This window comes from Protopterus annectens, chromosome 10.part0 (assembly GCF_019279795.1).
Source record: "Protopterus annectens isolate FY-2018-M chromosome 10.part0, PAN1.0, whole genome shotgun sequence".
Taxonomy (NCBI): Eukaryota; Metazoa; Chordata; order Ceratodontiformes; family Protopteridae; genus Protopterus; species Protopterus annectens.
The window spans coordinates 1,681,513,269-1,681,536,342 of record NC_056744.1 but is presented as its reverse complement, the minus strand read 5'-3'; the positions used below and the strand labels follow the sequence as shown (position 1 = coordinate 1,681,536,342).

At 40.3% G+C, this 23,074-nt stretch overlaps 1 protein-coding gene across 1 annotated transcript in view; it reads right to left on the bottom strand.

Moving 5' to 3' along the window:
- The window catches only part of LOC122814416 (oxysterol-binding protein-related protein 10-like), a 1,436,298-nt gene extending 1,418,269 nt beyond the window's left edge, over nt 1–18,029 (bottom strand). Inside the window, exon 1 of the mRNA XM_044086999.1 lies at nt 17,386–18,029. Within this exon, the coding sequence (XP_043942934.1) occupies nt 17,386–17,708 (323 nt within the window). The 5' untranslated portion in view covers nt 17,709–18,029. The remainder of the gene's footprint in view (nt 1–17,385) is intronic.
- Nucleotides 18,030–23,074: the final 5,045 nt, after the last annotated feature.

Below are 23,074 nucleotides of genomic sequence, written 5' to 3'. Positions count from 1 at the left end.
TCAATATTTTGCTTTGCTACAGTGTGCTGCAGCATGCAATATGACATAAAATCTAGTTCATCTTTCTATGCTGTACTATGGAATGGTAGCAAAATCTGTGCATTTCACAAGGATGTAACACCCTTGCATGCCACTGCAAGATACCACTTGACTCAAGCCAAAAATAAAAAAAAAGGCTCGTTTTAAATAAAAGTAAAGTTGAACACCATGTCATCTGTAACTCAACCTTCCAACTTTTTTTTCTGTAAATACATAAAACAAGCTCTAAACAGTATGCTTTAAAACTGTAGCAATACAAAAAATGGATAACTGTACTGTCATACTGAACAGAGAATAACTACTGCACCATCTGCACAAAATTTCCAGTAAATCAAAAGTTAACTACAAATAAATAGCATTACCACAATATATTTTCCGAAATAAAATGCAGTCATCATGGTTTATTTTGCATTGTTTATGAAAAACGTGCTGAAATACATGATTGACTCGTTTACTGGTCAGAGAGCCATCTTTTCTTGATCACTTCAACTGAAAGATGTATAGCAAGTACAAAAAGGCTTAAATGAAGCCTGAATACCCTAGATAATTACTAAAAAGGAGCCATTAACCTTCAATTAACACAGAATGCATAAATTCATAAAGTCTCAGCTTTAACAAATCTTGGTACTTTGGCAGCTGACTAGTTGAAATGAAAGACATATTTAAGAATACAAAAGTACACATTTAGTTTTTAATATTTGGGCCTCATTATCTTCAAGATCTGGAGTTCAGATCCTGCCCACCAGTTATCTGTGTGGAGCGAGTATGTTCTTCCCTTGGTCTACATAGGTTTTCTCTTGTACTCTGCAATTTTTTTTTTAAACTCCCAAAATCATTCTAGATAATATGCCATTCTGAAACTCTCCTTAAATGTACTGCCTTTAGTCTCAATATAAGCCAGTTTGTTGGCAAGGAGGAAGCCATGTGCACTACTGCTGGTGGCTTGGTAGCTTTGGTATCAGATGGGCAGCTAAGGCAAGGAGGAATGAGCAGCCAAAAGCCTGCTTGCCTTCCTCAGAGGAAATGTTTGGACATACCCTTCTTCTTGAGGGATATTTCACAGTGGCCGCTCCCTAGGAGTGTGTGCAGTCTCGCTAGAAGGCAGACTGGAAGCCTGCCAGGGCAGCATGGGAGGATCTGTGCACACCCGCGCACACACTGTGTACGTCAGCTTCAGGCCTTGCATATAGTCGTCACCAAAAAGAGAGAACAGGATATAAAGCACAGTCAAAAGTTGAGCTATGCAGGATGATGGCAAAAGCAATGCTCAATCTTCACAGGACTCAGGCAGGATAGAATGTTGGGCAAAAGCATTCATACTTCTGACCTGGACACACCTGAAAATGGTTCAAAAATAGCCAAGTATATACGGACTCCTTAAAAAACAACATGATCAGCCCCATCAATATAAGAAACATTACTGGCATTTCTGGTAGGTAGGAAGACAATGTAGTCTTTTTTTCACCAACTTTTCAGAAAATTTATGGTTTATCATTGTGAAAATTTGATTCAAACTGCTTAAATAACAGTACAGCCTGTGATTCATCTGAATTTAGGAAACATTTTTGTCATGTAATTTAAACAAGCTACATACTTAACACACTGCTAGATTTGAAAAATAGTAGGTTCATACTCTGTAAACTCCTAGGACAGTTAAACAACCCAAAAAGTGTCCCAGCTGGGTGGTTAGTTGCACTAACAAAAAAAAAAATATACACATATACAGATACACACACACACACGCACACACACACACACAACTATAAATTTGCACACACAACTATAAATTTACACAACACATTACACATAGGAATACACACACACACACACACACACACACAAACAAACTGATAAAACACATACAAGACCATCTCGGCCAAACAGGCAGTAAATGACCAGAGTCGTCATACAGGATAAACAAACTGCTGCAGATCTAGCATATGGTCAGAAGTACCTGCTAAGAGAGTGTATCCGTGCTCAGTAATGTGTGTGAAGATTTCAAGCTCTTTATACTACATGGAATCCTAAGACAAATGTGCTTTTGATAACAGTAGCCCCAAAAACAGATCTGGAAATAAGATCCAGGTTATAATGTTTGGTAAAGGTATTCAAGGAACGGCCAGTGTTGCACAAATATCACCAATGATTACATTTCTTATTATTTTTAACTCCCAACTGTCAGCTATTAAGTACTGGTGCAACCAACCAGCCTCTTCTTTCCACAGGGCAGGAGACTCTGGTAATGGCAGACCATCATCCTGGCAACCATTAGGGCTTTTGCATTACACAGCTCTAACTCCTCCCTGCTCTTAGATGCAAGGGTATACAATGCCTTTCCCTGATCGGTGTACATTTAATTTATTTATTTATTTAACATTTGTTGACCAGGAAAGTCCGACTATGTTCCACAGATCCTGTTTTCAGCGGAGGCCCAGGGAGAAATGCTCCAGAAGCATGTCTTTAGAATGTGGGAGGAAACTGGAGTATCCGGAGGAAACCCACGCGAACGCAGGGAGAACATGCAAACTCCATACAGAAGGCACCCCAGCCAAGAATCGAACCAGAGAACCTCTTGCTGTGAGGCGACAGCATTAACCGCTGCATCACTGTGCCGCTAGAATCCGGGACATAATGATGTCCCTACATGATCCTGGACACTCCTCATGAAGACTACCAGATGTGGCAGAGACCAAGTGCAACCACACCCTAGCTATTGCTGCCTGCAAAATGCCTTTCCTCCACTAGGTTTCCACAGTGAAGCAACTTGAAACCCCCCCCCAAAGCGCACACACACAAGCTGTTCACTCCCATCCTTGCCCGCTTACATTGCTAACTAACTTTGGGTCATAATAGTTAGAGATAAGGTATCATTTCTCCACATCACCAAGCTAGGCTACAGGCTGCATCTCCGAAAAAGGCAACCGAGATGGACTGCAAGCAATACCAGAGTGCTTTAGCAGCTTATATGGATCATTATGCTTAGTCCAAAATTTTACACAGTCAGCCATCTACCAAAAGTAAATTTGGACATGTTACCGTATTTCCCCGAAAATAAGACCAGGTCTTATATTAATTTTTGCTCCAAAAGACGCATTGGGGCTTATTTTCAGGGGATGTCTTTTTTTTCCATGTACAACAATCTACATTTATTCCTGTACAAAACTGCACATTTATTCATGTACACAAATCTACATTTGTTCGGTACTTTCCATTATCGAGGCAACAGTTCTATGTAACGCGTCAACAGTTGTGCGAGAATTCTACATAAACAGTGCAACAGACATTTCAGCTTCAGAATATCTACACCTTGGCTTTCACAGCACAATATTTCATGCTTAAAGTGCAGAAAAATCAATACATGTGTTGCTGTCAATTAAAAATGCTAAGTTTCTACAACACACAAAATACACGTACAAGAGTGGAGCCATATACATATACTTAAATGAGCACTTCTCCATGTAGCCTGCTGGTAGTGCATTGGCAACACAGCTGTCAGTGATTTTATCCCATGAATTCTTCACCTAAGTCACGACCTCTTGCAGGCTAGGCTTCACAAAGTTTACACGGTGATTTCTCTCCATTCTATTTTCAATGTAGTCATTGAGTTCCATGTCCAATGGTCCTTGAATGGCCAGTTTATTGCAATATCAAGATTCTGGAGACAGGCAGTCATTCCTGCGGGAATCATTATTTGATCTATTCTTCTCTCTGCAAGGAAGTTCTTCATGTCTTTAGCGTGGCGAGTGCTGGCTGAATCCCAGACTAGCAGACCTCTTTGGCCACCTCGCAAAACAAGTGGCAGCATTACATCGACCCATTTCCTTATAACTGCTTGTGTGCACCAGGCTTTTTCAGTTTCAAGAATGTAAATGCCTAAAACACATTCAATCTGATCGATCTTGCACTTACTAAACGATTTGAGGTGGGGTTTTCTTTCCATCCAGACGAATTGCCAAAATACAGGTAACGTGCACTTTCGTAACCCGTGGAGGGAATGTAGATTGACGAGGCACCCTCTGATCAATTGTTGTTTGAGATCCTTGGCCCATAAACACTGCAGTTCCATCCATAGCAATCATGTTGGAGAGTTGGTATTTAGAAAAGTCGATGCCATCAAGAAAGTTGGTAGAACAACAAGTTATGCACATGCAAGCGTTTTCTAAAGGGTACAAAGTCTAAAACTCAAATGGCTATCACTATTTGGAATACACAACACCCATATTAATGGCGGGTTTGGAAGATAACTTTAAAGCTGTAAAATTTTCTAAAGGCTGAAAAACAAACTTTTCTTTTTACACAGAAAAGCATTTGCCTGTGTGACAACAGGAGGTACTGCCAGCCATGCCAGGAGACATTGGACAGTGGATTTGTAACATATGCCAGCTCAGCTAGTTGGAATTTTGTAAATAATTATATGTCATTTGTATATCAAACTGATTTGTACAGATGCTTGTGCTTAAAATGTATTGGTGAGGGTTGTGTGTGTGTTAAAATGTATCAACAGTGTGCCCTGCTGGAAGGAAAAGAAATGCACATGTATTACTGTAATTGAATTAAAATGTATACTGGAAGTGAAGAGGTTAATCTTAATCCACCTGACTTTGCAAAATACATCTGAAATATAATTACTTTATGGGTTAAACCATAAAGATATCCCACAATTTTGAGTGGAGCCAGAGATGCAATGTCTGGACTAGAGAATAGTTTGTAGCTCCTGTAGGAAGAGTGAAATGGTTTTAGGACTTCAAGCATCTGCACATTTGAGCAAAGCTGTGTGTTTTGTAGCACATAAGTGCTAAACTATGGTGGCTTCTAGTGATGGGGGACAGTGCAGGAAACAGAGTCAGATGACCAGATGTACAGTGGTTATAAAAAGTGTACACATCCCTGTTAAAATGCCAGTTTTTTTGTGATATAAAAAATGAGACGACAATACATCATTTCAAAACTTTTCCCACCTTTAATGTGACCTATAACCTGTACAATTGAATTGATAAACAAACCTGTTCAGGGAAAACTATAAAAAACATACAATAAGCTGGTTGCATAAGTGTGCAGACCCTTAAACTAATACTTTGTTGAAGCACTTTTTGATTTAATTACAACATTCGGTCTTCTTGGGTACACACAATCCCAAATAAAGTGCAGCTGTCCTAGTAGGATTTTATTGACATTTAAACAAAACCAAAATACTGGTGATGGCACGAGGAGCAAAACAATAACCAAACTTCTTTAGCGTATACTTTATTTTCACCGCTTTCATCTTACGACTTCAGAACTAAAAATAGCACAAAAAACTTCCACACATATATACATACTAACAACACTTCATTACATCACACTTACACTTTAAATGGAAATCGGTTAAAAGTGCCACAGTAAAATTTAAAATCTTAAGCCTATAAAAAACATTATTTCTTTACATACAATTTCCTACATTTCAAAAACATTTGATATTAATAACTTCATTCAGTCCTGGTGTTTTATCTGCCTGAAGTTGTATTTGCCACCAGGTTTCTCTTTGTTCTAAAAAATTCTTAAACTCACCTCACCCTGCATCTAACTTAACTATTTCTAAGACTGAAAAAAATAACTTTTTTTATATGTCCTCCACTCGGCTGTGTGCCTATATAAGGTGTTTTTTTTATCTCTATTTTTGATATTATAATAACGCTCTCTCATACTTTCATATAATTATCTTTTAGTCATTCCTACATAAAAACTAGAACATCAACTGCACAAACAAATCACCCCTTTTGTTTTAAAGGTGACATGTCCTGGTACTTTTATAGTGCTGGGATAGCTTAATATATTAACAAATGGACCTTCTAATATATAATCTGCAGTACCTGCAGCATCCACATTTGTACATACCTTGCTTTTTCTGAGTGTACAGGATATATGGTGTGTACTTAGTGTAATCCCTTTTAAACATTTTTTCAAATTATAATGAATATAAACAAAACTGGGTTTACTACCTATAACCTCAACCAAGTCTTTATTCCCTTCGAAAATCTTCCAGTTATTTTCTATTATTGTCCTAATTTCGTTACTTTCTACTGACATTTCCAAATTACAAGTGACTCTTTGAAGTTGTTTACCCCCCAGTTGTTACATTAGTTCTAAATGATGCCTTTAATATAGGGGGGTATCTGTCATATCTTTTACTATAAAATTTCATCTGCTAATTTACTAAGTTCACTTTTATTATACCTTCTAGCAATAAACATCCCACAAATTTTTGTAAATTCTTCTTTTGTAACCTCATCATTACTTGTGATCCGACTACACCTTATTAAATTGACCTTTTGGTATATTTTTTCCTGACATTTACTCAGTTGCCTGCTACAGCAAAAGCCATGGTTCACAGAGAGCTTACAAAGCATCAAAGGGATCTCATTGTTAAAAGGTATCAGGACAAGGGTACAAAAAAATTTCCACAGCATTGGATATTCCATGAAACACAGTGAATACAGTCAACGAAAAATGGAGACAAAATGGGACAACAGTGATGTTGCAAAGAACTAGACATCCCTCCAATATTGATGAAAAGACAAGATGAAAACTGGTCAGGGAGGCTGCCAAAAGGCCTACAGAAACACTGAAAGAGCTGCATAAATTTCTGGCAAGTACTGGTTGTGTACTACATGTGAAAATCTCCCATATTCTCCATATTTCTGGGCTATGGGGTAGGATTGCAAGATGCAGGCCGTTTCTTACACAGAAAAACATCCAAGGTTGGCTAAAATTTGCAAAACAATACATCAAGTCTCCCAAAAGCATGCGGGAAAATGTGTTGTGGTCTGATGAGACTAAGGTTGAACTTTGTGGCCACAATTCCAAAAGGTACATTTGGTGCAAAAACAACACTTCACATCACCAAAAAAACACCACCCCCATGGTGAAGCATGGTGGTGGCAGTATCATGCTTTGGGGATGCTTTTCTTCAGTTGGAACTGGGGCTTTAGTCAAGGTGGAGGGAATTATGAACAGTTCCAAATACCAGTTACTTTTGGCCCAAAACCTTCAGGCGTCTGCTAGAAAGCTAAAGATGAAGAAGAATTTCACTTTTCAACATGACAATGACCCCAAGCATACATCCAAATCAACAAAAGAATGGCTTCACCAGAAGAAAATTAAAGTTTTGGAATGGCCTAGCCAGAGCTCAGACCTAAATCCAATAGAAAATCTGTGAGGTGATCTGAGGAGGGCTGTGCACAAGAGATGCCCTCACAATCTGACACATTTGGAGTGCTTTTGCTAGGAAGAGTGGGAAAATTTTGCCAAGTCAAGATGTGCCATGCTGACAGACTTCTACCCAAGAAAACTGAATGACGTAATTAAATCAAAAGATGTTTCAACAAATTATTAGTTTATGGGTGTGCACACATGCAACCAGCTTATTGTATGTTTTTTTATTTTTCCCCTAACAGATTGTTTTTTTTAATTGAACTGTGCAGTTTACAGGTCACATTGAATTGTGCAGTTTACAGGTCACATTAAAAGGTGGGAAAAGTTTTGAAATGATTTTGGTCTCTTTTTATATCACAAAAACCTGGCATTTTAACAGGGGTGTGTACGCTTTTTTATATCCACTATATGTGATGTCATTCCATACAGAAATGTTGTTTTAATATTAGAGAAGACTGAAGTCTCAGCAGCATTATATATTCTGTCTTGGATCGGACAATAAGGACCACTCACCCATCTTGCCTTGCTCTATTCAGCAAGTAGGAACAGTAATTCTTTTAGTCAATCAGGAATAGATAGTGAGACTAGCTAAATACTGTTTTTCTATAACAGTGTGAAACTTTCCATCTGTGTTACTTTTAATATTCCCTGTAACTGAAAATCTGGTGTTTACTGTAAATCGATATTTAGCTTTTTCTTGTTCTTTTACTTATTACTAAATATATTTAAACCTTTCATTGCGGCTGGTCCTTTTAGTGAATATTTAAGCTTTGAGAATATTTGCAAATATTCATTTGGTGACAACTCTTGCCACTTCTGAAAGCTTTGCTGTTTAGTCAACATTATCATTTGTATTAATAATATTAATTTCACTTAGTATAACTGGGTACCCTTATGAGAGCCTTAAAGTATCTGACAGGGGTTCAGGTGGCAGTAATAACTACCTTATAGTCTGGGCAGAAGGGGGCACGGCAAGTGAACCTGTGCCAGCCTTTCCCAGGTAGGGGTGTGTGTGTGTGTGCGCGTGTGTGCGTGTGTCTGCACAATTCAAATCTCAAAGATTGTGTGTGCCAGCTGCTTGGAGCTGGGACACAAAGCACTGGTTTCACATAGAGGGCGTGGGAGAACTTAGCTTGGAACTCCAGCTAAGGACTCAACTCTAGGCTGCGCAGTCGGGCATCTTATTGGTGATTTGGACAGATATAGAGAGGAACCAGTCCCTGGGCAGAGCATGTTCCCTGGGTGCTCTTACGGGAAACTGTGCTTGATGCAGAGAGGTCTGCATCTGGAAATACCAAGTGTATCCATTTGTATTCCAAGTGAACGTCCCTCTCCAGTGTCAGTGGTGAGGATTAAGGCACCTTGATTATTGGCCTAGTATGGGGATGTCACAGCCTGCACAAAGATGTACGAGATCACTTTTTTGTATTAAAAGAAAAATTTGTTTCATGCCTTCATACATGATCTTTAAATGTACAATAAAGAGGCCAGTTCTTGTTGTCAAAGCTGACTGAGCAGCTGACACAGAACTGACATGAAATCTGATACTCCGGCTTACCGAGAGAGTCAATATGGGAAGTAAATCTCCAGGAGGACCGGAGGCCAACAAAAAGCCTCTCGTCAGACTAAGAATGCAAAACTGAGAGAGTGTAGCCAATGGAACTATGACCAGTGATTCTGAAACTAAACAATTCTGAGTGCTATCATTGCAAGATGATAGAAAGAAGACCCTGCTAAAAAGGGTAGGGGATTACAATCTCATATTTTGGGGACCCAGACTGCACTGTGGGAAACTCTATGCAAGTTTTATCCAAGTATTTAAACTTAAGCAACATACATTGCGATATGGAAGATATTATTTAGGATATATGAACGTGTGTGTGTGTGTGTGTGTGTGTGTGTGAACAAGTGTGTGCGAGTATGCAAGTAGATGTATACACACATTGTATATAAATAACAGAGATATACAAATAAAACACACATATTACAGTAGAGAGTTGATTATTCAAAACGTCAATTATCCAAAAGCAGCCTTCCAAAGTTTTTGGGTAGGAAAAAACAAAATCTGAGTATGTAAACATTATATGTATTCGCTTGTACTACAATAATATACTGTACCATTTTATACTTAAATATAGTTTTTTATCCGGTTCAATTATACGTTTGATTATCCAAACTACTCTAGATCCCAATTAGTTCAGATAATCGACTCTCTGCTGTTTACATATAAATAACATAAAAAATACATAATGATATTGTGTGCTCCAAGCAGAAAATAAATCACAAAAACTGTCACAAAACCATATGTAAATTAGAATGCAACAAATTTCTAAACAGATAAACAGTGTCTTAGAACAATCTAAGACAATTTAAGAACAACAGATTTAAGATGAATAAAAATAGTTTAAAGTGAAAATCAAACCATGTTCACCTGTTCAGGACAGCACAAATATAAAAAGTAAAAGAGCCTTTACAGCCATATTACTTGCACCCAAGCCCCCCCCCCCCCAAAAAAAAAACTAAAGAAAACATAAAAAGAAATCTTAGTTATAAATGATTTATAGCAGTATATCTGACCCAAACAGGCATTGCCAATATCATACGGTATAGAAATAAAGAAAAATCACCCTCACCCAACAGGAATACTGCATTATAAATGTCAGCAGGGATGTTATTTCTGTCCAACTTTCTTGCTGAAAGGCTGCCAACATTAACTGCAGCACACACACACTGCACAGACTTGTGAATTCTGACAGAAAAATAAAGTTAACTTTGAAAGCAAAAGTACAAAACATTATGACAATGCTTAAACAAATCACTACAAAAAGCTTAGAAAGTTCATTTCTTCTCAATTTTTACTGCACATGGTAATTCAGTCTAAAATTATGCATCTGAAAGTATTCATCATGTAACTAAACAGCAAATATAAACAGAAACTCCTCAGATTTTCTGTCAGTATCTTCTAATGCATTTACAATGCCATACAACCTTACTCAAAAGTAAACACTGCTTCCTTTTGTAGGCCTAAAAAAATCCAGTCATGGAATCACTAAGCCAAGTATGAAGCAGCAACTGCAAAGAAAACATAATAAGTTTAACACACACGCACAAAAAACACTTAAAAGCTTTTTCAGTTGTACTGTAACAAAAATGTCATGGATGTAATGCAGGAATGAATTCCTGACTGGCATGAGCATTCGATCCTTTTATCCATTTGGCTTCACTGTTAGGATTACAACTGGGTAGTCAAGGCCCACCACTGCAGTGTACAGCGATAAAGTCCAGACTACGGCCCCAAGTTAAAACAACCACTCTAAGGTGCTACAGAGATGGGCAAGATAGGATGGGACTGAGCTGCTAACATCAGTTGGCCCACACTAGGAAACGAAAACAAAACAATAACTAAAATGTTCACTTTTTCCCCTCAGTGGTTCTTAAGACTTCAAAGGTGCATGCCCATCTCATTAGTATACAAGTCACCCAAGTGTAATCAATTCAGAATCCTGAACATTTGCTTACAGGTTACAAATGCATGTGGCAGACTAATACCTTAAGTACTCATTACATATGCATGTCCATTACATATAAATGTGTTACATACAGCTTGCACTCTTATCTTTTTTTGTGTGTGCTTTGAACAGGTTTCTATCATGTAGCTCTCCGTTGTCAGAAATTTAAAGGGTTATCTCATGCCTTACCAACTAGTCTTAGGTGCAGTTCACAAATTAAAAATGTTTTTACGTTAGTATTCCTCATACTGTACAAAGTGTGGGTAAGGTAAGTTCTATCAATTAGCAAGTACAATTGCAAAAATGCTTTAATGAAACAGTTTAGGAAACATAAAAAACAGTGGAATACTGCAAGGAGACCTTTCAAATAAACTACAAAACAGAAACAGTTGCTGGCACTGAATCAAATACCTTCTCTCCAAAACAGAACTACACTATTAAAGAAAAAAATAAATAAATAAAAATATGCAACAGTATTTAACAAAATTTTATTTATGCTGTTCTAAAGAATCAGAATGTATTATTTTATTGTTATTACTATTTTTTCACCAGGCTAAGTGCACTAGTCTGTTAACCCTTTTCAGCCGGAACCCGAGCTCAGAAAGCCGAAAATACATCACGGTCCTTCTAATCAATGACAACACACACAGAATAAGTATATTACAAAATTCAAAACATAAGACTCAAAAATAAATACCATTGTTACCACAAAATAAAATTATCAGCAGAAGATGAAGTACCTTAAAATTATATTACATAATGCTAATTTTTCCCCAAAATTGAAAAAAATCAGCAAGCACTAACAAAACAGCATTAAAAATGCACTCATAAAACATATTCCTCAATTATGTACACTAGTATACAATGTGAAAATTTTATTGATATAATTTTTTTTATACATTTACTGCTATTTGTTAATTAGCTAGATGGACTGTCTACTGAGCCTGGCCTGTGGCTGAAAAAAGGACAAGTTGTGCAACAGAAAAGTAAGAGTGAAAAGTTTGCAGCATGTGTTAGAAAAGCAGAATTAAGGCACTGCAGCATGTACAGGTTAAGATGAGCACTGCTGAATGAAGATTTCAGTAATGCAATAATAGCTAATACAATCTGATTAAAGATCATGAGCAACATAATTACTTAATTCAGCTCTCTCAACTCAGTACTGGCATAACCAGTCAGGAGGAGAAGGAAACCACACTCACTACAATTCCAGTCTCACATAGACCTACCACGACAGCAAACCAAACACAATCACACAAAAACATACTCGGAGGCTCTAAAGAAAGAACTGCCTAAGCAGCAGAGACCTCCAAAGCAGACACCCAAGCAACCGCTACCCCAAAACAAAGCACGTGCAACACATAGCTCACAAAGCCAGTGTGCCGAACAGTCACAGCCCTTAAGGCTAAACAACACACCTGATACACTTGTAATAGGTGGCTATCGTCAGGCACACGGACGTTCTGCTCACCAGGCTGAACAAGGAGAGGGTCACGGTGAGCAGCCTGTCGGGCGCTAGGATCCGCCACATAACACAAGCACTCAGGTCACTCCAAGGCAAGTACAAATATGACTCAGTCATTGTCCATGCTGGTGTGAATGACCCGAGACGTACCTCCCTGGACTACATGAAAAGAGACATAAAGGAGCTCTCTGAGCATGTAGCCCAGGCCAGTATGACCCTGACCTTGAGTAGCATCTTACCCTCACCAAGAATAATGCCACAATATGAAGACAAGATGATCAATTTCAACAATTGGCTTAAATACTGGTGTCATTCAAATGGGGATCCAATGCCTGTCAGCTTGGGATGATATGCTCGACAAGCCACGATGCTTCGCTAGGGACGGCTTGCACCTGTCACAACTGGGCTTTCAGATATTGGCAAAGGCTCTTGCTACCCCCATAGTACCTTTTTTAGGCAAGGCTCAAAAGACAAACCCACCTCCATAGGTATCACAAGGGATAAGAAACCAAGAGTAATGCTACTCAACGCCAGAAGTCTAAACCTCAAGATGCACGCACTCGAAACTCTCCTTAGCATGGATAACATCGATATCTGTACAGTAACAGAAACCTGGTTCAGGGCTCCCGAGAGCACCCCAGCACTACCAGGTTATACCTCATACCATGCTTTTCGGCCCCAAAACTTGGACCGAACCACAAAAGGAGGGGGAGTATCAACATTCAAAGATACCCACACCTCCAGGTTGGTGGCAAAGCACGAAGCATCAGAGACTATCCATGTGCAACTAACAGTGGGTAAAACTGCCTTCCAGGTTATAGCCTGCTACAGACCACCCTCCCAAACCCAGGAATCCCACTCGGCCTTCCTGAGAACACTGGAAAATATGAAGGTCTCTCCAAACACCATTATATTGGGTGACTTCAACTACCCAAACATAGACTGGGAGCATTACTCTAGCTCCAACACCCTAGCCCAAAGGTTCCTAGAATTTATAAACTCAAATGCTATGGAACAACTTGTTACCACTCCCACAAGAGGAGAAAACATACTGGACCTGACTCTATGCTCCAGACCAGAACACGAGGACTCTATGCTCCTGACCAGAAGTGTATCCCTCACTGGTAAGATCAGACCATAAACTAATCTCACTGGATATTCACATCCTGACCTCACCCCCTGCCCAGAAAACCACAGTGAAAAACTTCTCTAAAGCAAATTTCACACTCCTCAAAACCGAGGTGGAATCCTTCAAAGCCCCCGGGCCTGTGGAAAATACGGCCCAGACCGCAGAATCCTTTATAAACGCATTCTATGAACACCTTCAGGAATGCATGGATCATGCGATCCCTAATAAAACCAAGACCCAATCCTCCAAAGGCAGACGTCCTGTCTGGTGGACCCCAGCCATAAACAAACTATACAATAGAAGGAGGGAGCTACTAAATGATAGAGCAAAATCCCAAAAAGGGAAGGCATCACTGATCAGAATTAGCAAAAAACTACGGGCACTCATAAAATTGTCTAAGGCCAGCTTCGAGAGAAAAATTGTACAGGACACTAAGGATAATCACAAGGCTTTCTTTAGTTATGTTAGGAACCTGGGAGGTAATTCCCAGATATGCTCAGAATTAGTCCAAAATGACAAAAAATACACTGAACCCACAGACATTGCCAACATCCTAGCTGACAGGTTCAGCAAACTCCCCAACCAAAAGGGCAAATATCTATCCCAGCAGAGTGCTGCCCCCCTGACATCTCAGATGCTCAGGTAAGAGCCGCCCTCTCCAAAGCAAAAAACACAGCATCAATGGGACCAGACGGTGTCCCGGGCTGCGTCCTACATGAACTCCAAGAAGAGCTAAACTCAAACATAAAACTACTGTTCAATCTCAGCCTTACTACAGAATATGTGCCCAAAGAGTGGCGTACAGCAACAGTGGTCCCTCTCCATAAAGGTGGTGCCTCAACGGATCCTGGAAACTATAAGCCTGATTAGCTTGGTCTGCAAAGCTATGGAAAGGATCATCATGGACCTCATAAATAAAGATATTGGGGACCTACAGACACTGGATCCTACCCAGTTCGGCTTAGCTATGGAAAGGATCATCATGGACCTCATAAATAAAGGTATTGGGGACCTACAGACACTGGATCCTACCCAGTTCGGCTTTGTTAAGGGCAGATCCTGCCTCTTAAACCTGGTTGATTTCTTTGAAACAGTCACCAAGGCCATTGATGAGGGGAAGGTGGTCCACACAGCCTACCTGGACCTCGCAAAAGCCTTCAATACAATACCCCACTCGGGCATTATAAATAAGCTCACCAGCTTAAATATAAACCCCTATGTCACTAGATGGATTGCAAACTGGCTCAAGGACAGAACCCACATGGTTAGAATTGCTGGAGCCATGTCAGACTCCAAACCAGTTACAAGTGGTGTCCCACAAGGCTCAGTCCTGGGACCTCTCTTGTACGGTATATATTTCTCGGAGGTACAGGCCAACACGGAGGGACTGTGGCTGACTAAGTTCGCAGACGACTGCAAACTGGGTGCCATAATCGACTCTCCAGCCGACACAAGCATCCTCCAAAAGGGCCTCATAGAAACAGACAACTAGTGCCAGAGCCATGGCCTCAAGCTAAATGCCAAAAAGTGTATAGTCATCCCCTTTGGCAAAAACAAAGTGCCCACAAATTACCACATAGGTGGTAATCCATTAAGTACAGAAGAAGAGGGTCCTGGGGACCCAAGTTGATAGCAATCTTTCATTTGACAACCACGTGGCCAAAGTGGTTAGAAAAACATTTTATATAGCCCACCTAATCATGAAGGGATTCACATCTAGATCAGGGGAGGTCATCGTGCCTCTTTACTCATCCCTCATCAGGCCCATAATTGAGTACAATGCCCCTTTTGGGATGTACCTTACCAGACACCTGCAGCAACTGGAAAGACCCCAAAAGTACCTCACCAAGAGAATCAAAGGGCTCAAATAGATGCCATATGCTGCCCGGTTAAAGAAACTCCAGCTCTACTCAGTGGCATACCGCCTGTTCAGAGTCGATCTGTGCCTGACGTATAAAGCCATGTCCAACCCCGGAATTAATGGACATGCTGCACCTCAGAAAATCCAAATCCCATCGAGCTACGCGCTCGAGAGACTTGAACCTCAGCACTGAAATAAATAGGACATGCTGGATGTACAGATTCATAACCCAGAGGCTCCCTTCACTCTGGAATAAAATCCCAGTCCAGGTTAGGCAGAGTCCCTCATTGACGCTCTTCAAGAGGAATCTTGATGAGTGGATGGGAGAACGTAGGTTTACCCCGGGTATCACTTCTGTGTCACTGTTAGACACAGGCACAGTATACTAACCTCGAAAAAGGGCATAGCAAAATAAATTTAAAATGGGTAGCGAAAGCCACACCCATTCTGGCTAGGCTTATAAATGCCCTAGGGCAGATAGCCTAGTATGAACCTATAAAGACTACATGCAAAGACTGAACAGTACAACAGCACATTTCAGAAAAGACAATATACAAGGTATGTAGCACCAGTTATGTGAAGAGATCTGGCGTACCCTACAGAAGCATGTTTGTATAATTTTCAGTGATACCATTTGTTGTGTGTAGTAATTTAAAGTAACAAACCACAACATCTGCATCACTGAAAGGACAACAGAAAAAAAAATCAACCATATGCATAGGGATACTACAGCAACAGTTTAAAAGCACTAATTAGTTCATCAACCATTAGCCTTAACACTTAACTCCATTATTGCTCAAATGTGGAGCACATATGCTGAAAATGTACACAGTACAACATGATGCATTGACCACACATGCCAGTTCCCAATGGTGTTGTTTGCTAAAGTAATTCAATAAGTATGTTCAAAAGGCAAAATAACCTATAAAAGGTAACATTTATAACCTGTACACATCCTATGGTGTCAGCATAAGAGCACAGCTAAAGAAGTCAACCCAAATCATATGTTGGGTTACATCTGAAGAAAAAGCTATTTCAAATAAGATCCACTAGTAGTCTCCTAATAACAACTCCGTCCCATTTTATACAATACTACGACAAAATAGTTATCATCCAGGCGAGTACTCCAAGAATGAACACAAAATAATTGTGCTAACCAATAAACACGCACAATTTAAAAATCTACTGCAAAATAGTCCATTTGTCACGTTATATTTAATAACATCAAGTAGCTTACAGCACATTTGCAAGAGCCGACAAAGAGCAATAATTTACAAGATGTTAAAGACCACAACCAATATGCATTTTCCCCGCAGCCCGTTGGTAAGTAACCCATAGAAAGCAAAGTATTCCAGCTGGTCCCCAACTTAACATTTTCCTGCAGTTTTTTGGTAAACAAGCCGTTCCCATAACATTTTCACACAGTTTAATGTTTCACAACACCCTGGATCTTAAATGAAAGAACTTCAACAACCCTGGAATTCTAGTTACAACAGTTTCAGCAAATGTTGCACCCCTAGACATCAGCCACTGTACTCCACCTCCCATTTAGGGGGATAAAGGCTGGAAAAAAAAACAGTGTGCTAATTACGGTAAGAGCAAAACGTTTTTAAACGACTCACTCTCTTCCTACACCTGAATCACTGAGCATTAGTTTTTTTCAGAAATTTTCTTTTTCCTGCATCAAGTCATGGTGGGCTGTGCCTTTCCCACGTGAGGATACCATGGGACAAAACATTCAAGGTTAAAGGTCGTTTTGTGGCTTATAGTGCATGACAGAAATCAACAAATACACACACACTATATATGTAATCCATTAAAGTGACTGCTATGGAAACCAGTTGATGATATGCCTGCATAATGGCATGCGGAACTTATTGTTATCAGTATGACAGTAATTAAAGGTCACCTAAAATAGTAAAACGCACCGATAGGTTTCACTTAACGGTACCCTACCGGTACCCTACCAATCAACATAGTCATACAACTGAACCATGCAAACACTCCGCACCCAACAAGTAGAAGATTTAAAGCAAGCCAGGGAAACGATTCAATGAATCAGAGAGAAAGAAAGTTTCTCGTTTGCTAGCCTACGTGTCCCGGACTGGGTCAGTGCATGCGTCAGTTTGGTTACACGCCAGTTTGACAGTTTATCAACAGTGTTTTGGACAGCGATGTCCACATGTCCTACCTGCTCTGCCAGCCCTGGATCAGGTTGGTGTATTTACTCAGTGTCCCCTCCAGCGTCTGCTGCTCCAGTTCTTTCCCAGCGGGACCTGTTCCAGCTTTCCCACCACGGTTTCCACTTCCAGAAGACGGGCTCGATGCCATAGACCCCCTGCTTGAGTCTGCCGTTGCCGGGCTATTAGACCCCTGGTACTGCCTCCCTATAGTGGTCGCCTTTCCGGAAACCGTCCTGCCCAAAGACGAAGAAGAGGACGATGACGAAGAAGATCCTGAATTAGCTTTGCTGCCTCCAGTCCCGGTGCTACTGCTCCACGCCGTTTTCTCCATCGCTTCTACTACTCACCGAAAGCCGCGGTCGCTGAGAAGGTGGTGAAGAGGTCGGGTTCGTGCTTCTTGTAGACTCGGTAGAATAAGTGTTATTTGTGCGACCGTAACCAACTCGCCGTCCCCTGTCAGTGTTGTTTTCCAGCACCATCCCCGCGCCACAATTCGCAGTCGCCACAACTACCACCGTCCCCCTGCACCACTATATTTCTCGCTGCATATTCATGTGTTTCTCCCTGAAAAGCACCGCCCGCTTCAATACTGGAAATCTCTGATGTGTCACTCCCTCGCTCGCCAACCCGGATATCATAACTGTTTTTCCCCACCCCATCGGCCGTGCACAACACGGAGCTTCGTTATTGGGGGGCTAGTCGCTTAACCTTATGTTACCCTACTTACGTACCCCACAGCCATCCATCACTCACTGCAGACACACTGCTTGTACTATTTAAACGAACAAGGGACCCACAAATAAACTTTGTAGAACTATAGATGGCTTGTTATTGAGTTTATATTTTCACAATATAATCTTTTGATAGCGTTCTTGAGTTCACAATGTTATAGTAGTGATATTACTTTCGGGAGGAGTGACATTTCTGCTGAATTGTAGTTCACATGAATCCGGGATACATGGAGTTCTGATTTTTTCCCTAAACGTAATAACACGAGTCTAAAACATAGGTACTAAAAGTACCGCATATTATGTAGCTAAGTCCTACTCGCATACTCCACCTGTAGAAGGTAAAGTTCAGTGATGGGATGGCCCGCCAGGTGTTAAGTACACTACACTACACTACACCGTGCTGTATGTTATACGGGTAGTCATTCTTTGTTTCTCTGGGAAAGCAGCTGACTAGTGACTACTGACAATGGAATTTAACATAAATCCGTTAATATTCCACCTTTTCCCTAGCATAATGATGGCTTAACTTTACCACTTCGTTTTTTCTGCATGTGATGTCCTTTCAAATGTGCAGTACAGTTTGTGTTAAGGGTTTATTTTATCCTTCACACCAATTCAGAGTAGTATTTTAAAACTTAACTACACATGTATCAGTTTCTGTGTAATTAAAAAGACCCTCACTGTGTTTAGATTTTTAATGTTTCTCTATCTGCATTGGCCAGAATAATTTTAGTCACCTTCTTATCCTTCACTTTCACCTCATACAAGTGAGCAATGAAAACACTCTGCAGCCAGCAAGTACTACATTTAGAGCAAGCTAGGGAAATTAACTAGGGTAAAAAGAAACGTTCTTGTTTCCTAGCCTACATGTCTTTGTCCAGGTCTGTATCATTTTTCATTTGTTTCTTTATACCTTTCAGCACATAACTTTGATGCACATCATAGGGAAAGGATCTTTGCTGCAAGATTCATAGATCTGGATCATAGAATCATAGGAGGTTACTAGGCTAATGGCCCTAGGGCCCTACAAGCCTAGCCAAGTTCAATCCTTGTTCTTTATTCACAAAGGTTTAGCGCTTATTTCAACAGGGACTTTCTCAGAACAATGAAAAATAACCCACCCAACCTTTATATAACAAACCAAATCCTTAATTAATAAATTAATTAACCATCAATTAACATTTAAAGTAATATACATACATTTAAAAGACATATGTGTACTATAAAATTGCACTAAAAAAACTTTAACCTAAAATATCAATGAGAAGCTCTGTTTAACATGAATTGGAAGCCTGTTCCAAAGGTGAGGCAACCTCTGGGAGACAAATCTGTCCTGCCAGCAGGTTCTATTGATGGAGGGATAGTGATTTCAGTCTGTCCACACAAGACAGATGCTGGAGACCCTCAATGTTCTTTGTAAGGGACCTCTGTGGTCTCTCCAATTGCTGCAAGTGTCTTCCAAATATAGAACTTTTATCTCTTAAACACAGATAATGTCAGCAGTGTTAAGGAGCAATCAGTCATGCATTTGGAAAATTTGAGCCTTGTGCTATATCCCTCCCCAATACTAAGTCTATATTAGACTCCTGCTGAGCATGGAGCCATCTTTAAATTTCTAGTCTTCCACCAGGACACAAGTGCTCTTCAGCAATTACATTCTGCTTGCTGGTAAGCCATTAGACCTCAGGAATTTGTTTAAAGTCTGTCCAAGAGGAACAATGGTGGAACCCCCGGGGTGAGTTTCCGATTACCTATCCAATCATCCAAAGTGCACTTAAATAGGGTTGAGAGGCTCTGTAGAACCACACAAGCACAGCATGACACAGCAACTGCAGGGTACAATTCTTTATTCACAAAGGTTTAGCGCTTTCTTCCCACCAATAGGGACTTTCTCAGAACAATGAAAAATAACCCACCCAGCCTTTATATAACAAACCAAATCCTTAATTAATAAATTAATTAATTAACCATCAATCAACATTTAAAGTAATAAATTTAAAAGATGTATATTATGTATACAATAAAATTGCACTAAAAAAACTTTAACCTAAAATATCAATGAGAGGCTCTGTTTAACATGAATTGGAAGCCTGTTTCCAAAGGTGAGGCAACCTCTGGGAGACAAATCTGTCCCTCCAGCAGGTTCTGTTGATGTGGCATACCAGGTTAAGGTCCTTAAAGCGAGTGACCCCATGCCATTTGACTTGCGAATGTGCAGCATTCCCATTAAAGCAGGGTTAGAGATTGCCTTATATGCAAGGCACAAGTTGCCTCTAAGTAGTCTGTATGACACAGAGTTAAGTGATAGTGATTTCAGTCTGTCCACACAAGATAGATGCTGGAGACCCTGAATTTTCTTTGTAAGGGACCTCTGTGGTCTCTCCAATTGCTGCATGTCTTCCAAATATAGAACTTTTATCTCTTAAACACAGATAATGTCAGCAGTGTTAAGGAGCAATCAGTCATGCATTTGGAAAATTTGATCCTTGTGTTCTCTCTCTCCCCCAATACTAAGTCTATATTAGACTCCTGCTGAGCATGGAGCCATCTTTAAATTTCTAGTCTCCCACCAGGACACAAGTGCTCTTCAGCAATTACATTCTGCTTGCTGGTAAGCCATTAGACCTCAGGAATTTGTTTAAAGTGTTCAGATTTGTAAAGTAATACTTTTTTCTCTTGTCTTGGTGGGCTCTGCCCCGCTCCGTTCGCCCTCGCTAATGCTCAGGCTCTCTCTGCTCCCCTATTTCCTCCCGCCCCCACTACCTCTACATTTATAGTAATCACAGCTCACCCTTACATCACCTCCACCAATCACAGCTCCTCAAGTCATATCACATTATACTACACCAACTTGCTCCACACAAAATACTCCCAATCACTCTCATTCCCACTAGGCATTTTGTACATCACCCACACTACTTCCCCATCCACATATAGTGCAACCCTATAATTCCCATTCAAACTCCCCACCTAGAACCAACTTAAACTTTATAACCATGACTATCACACAACTAAGTCTAGTCTGTCTTCTCATAATTCTTTACAACACCACAAGTTATCACTCTAGCAATATCCCTAAACTTAGTAGCACAACACTACATTATGCACTCTCATATACAGGCACCACACATTATAATAATATCTGCCCACAATTGTTCAAGAACTACATAATGGACCAATTCAGAACTAAACACATATGCTCTCATTCCCACTCCAAAAAAACACAATACTTTCTCACACTCCTCACCAAGCTCCAACATCTGTATCACCATTGCAACAACAGGCTCATCATAAGTGGGGATATCCACCCCAACCCAGGCCCAAATCGATCCTGTCCAACACAAACTGCTCCAACACAAATGTCAGAACATAACACCCCCACTTTCTTCATCCCTGGGCAAATCAACAACAGCAGCAAAACCAACCATCTTTTAATGCTAAATATTAATATTAGAAGTATCAAAAATAAAATACCTGAACTCCAGACCACAATGGCATACTACTCCCCAGATATAGTTGCTTTAACAGAAACCTGGCTAAATAAAAACATAGCTAACTCAGAAGTTCTCCCTACCAGCTACAATATCATTAGACAAGACAGACTACTTCATAAAGGAGGTGGAACTGCCTTACTGTACAAATCCAACTTAACTGTCTGTCAATTACCAAACTCCTACCCCTCCTCCAATAATTGGGACATACTTATCTCACAACTTCAACTTCATCCTAAAAAGGTCATCACCACAATTGTGATCTATATTCCACCTGGTAATACACCTGCTAGCCTTGAAGACTTCGTATCCTGGTGTTCTTCCACATAATCACAAGAAACCCTTATTCTGGGTGACTTCAACTTAGATTGGTTCACCTGTATATCAGAACCACCAAGTAATCTAATAAATCTCCATGACTACCAGCAGCTAGTCCAAATTCCAACTTGATGTGATAAAAAATCTAAAAGGGAATCCATCCTTGACTGGGTCCTAACTAACAACCCCACATTGTACCCTCACACAGACAGTTTCCCAGACACCTTAAGTGACCACAACATAATATACTTTATACATAGTAGAACAAGCATATGCAAAACCACTAACTATATATCCACTAGAAACACGAAAACATTCTCTCCTGAGGTCCTCAACACTTTACTCTGTAACAGTGACTGGACCCCCCCTAAAAACCCTCCCACTTGACCAGGCTGTAGCATATTTGAACAAAACATTTCTACAACACCTAGACACTGTCGCTCCATTGCGCAAAATCAAGGTTAGAACCTCTACAAACCCCTGGCTCAGTAAAGAAACCAAATAAATCCTCAAATCCAGAGACACTGCCTGGCTTTGTTGTTGTTTGTCTTTCGGCTTTTCCCGGTTAGGGGTCGCCACAGCTGAACTCCGGTCCGCTAATGATTGGCAGTTGGTTTTTATGGTGTCGAGTTGCCAGCCCGACGCCCAACCTTCAATGAAGGCACGCCCATTCAACGCATGTCTTTCGAATGCCCACTCGACCGCGGGGAGGACATGCAGACTCCACACAGAAGGCGCTCCCAACCAAAGCCGAGAATCGAACGGGAGAACCTCTTGCTGTGAGGCAACAACGCCACCGCTGCACCACCGCTGAGACTCTGCCTGGCTTTACTTTCAAAAAAACAAAGAAACACAAAGCCTAACTAAGTACCAAGAACTGCGCAACTGTGCAAAAAAATGCATTAGGCTGGACAAAAAATCCTACTACACAACATTACAAACTAAACACCAACACAACCCGCAAAAATTTTGGAAAAGTGTAAACCAGCTACTAAAATCCACCCAAAAGGCTATCCCCAAACCAACCACCCCTGACACTAAAGTTCCCATCGAAACACAATTCAACTCCCACTTTGTGAACTCAATTCTATCCTTAGTATCACAGGACAGTTCCTTCCTCACTATCCCCCCCCCCAACACAAATAACACTAATACAA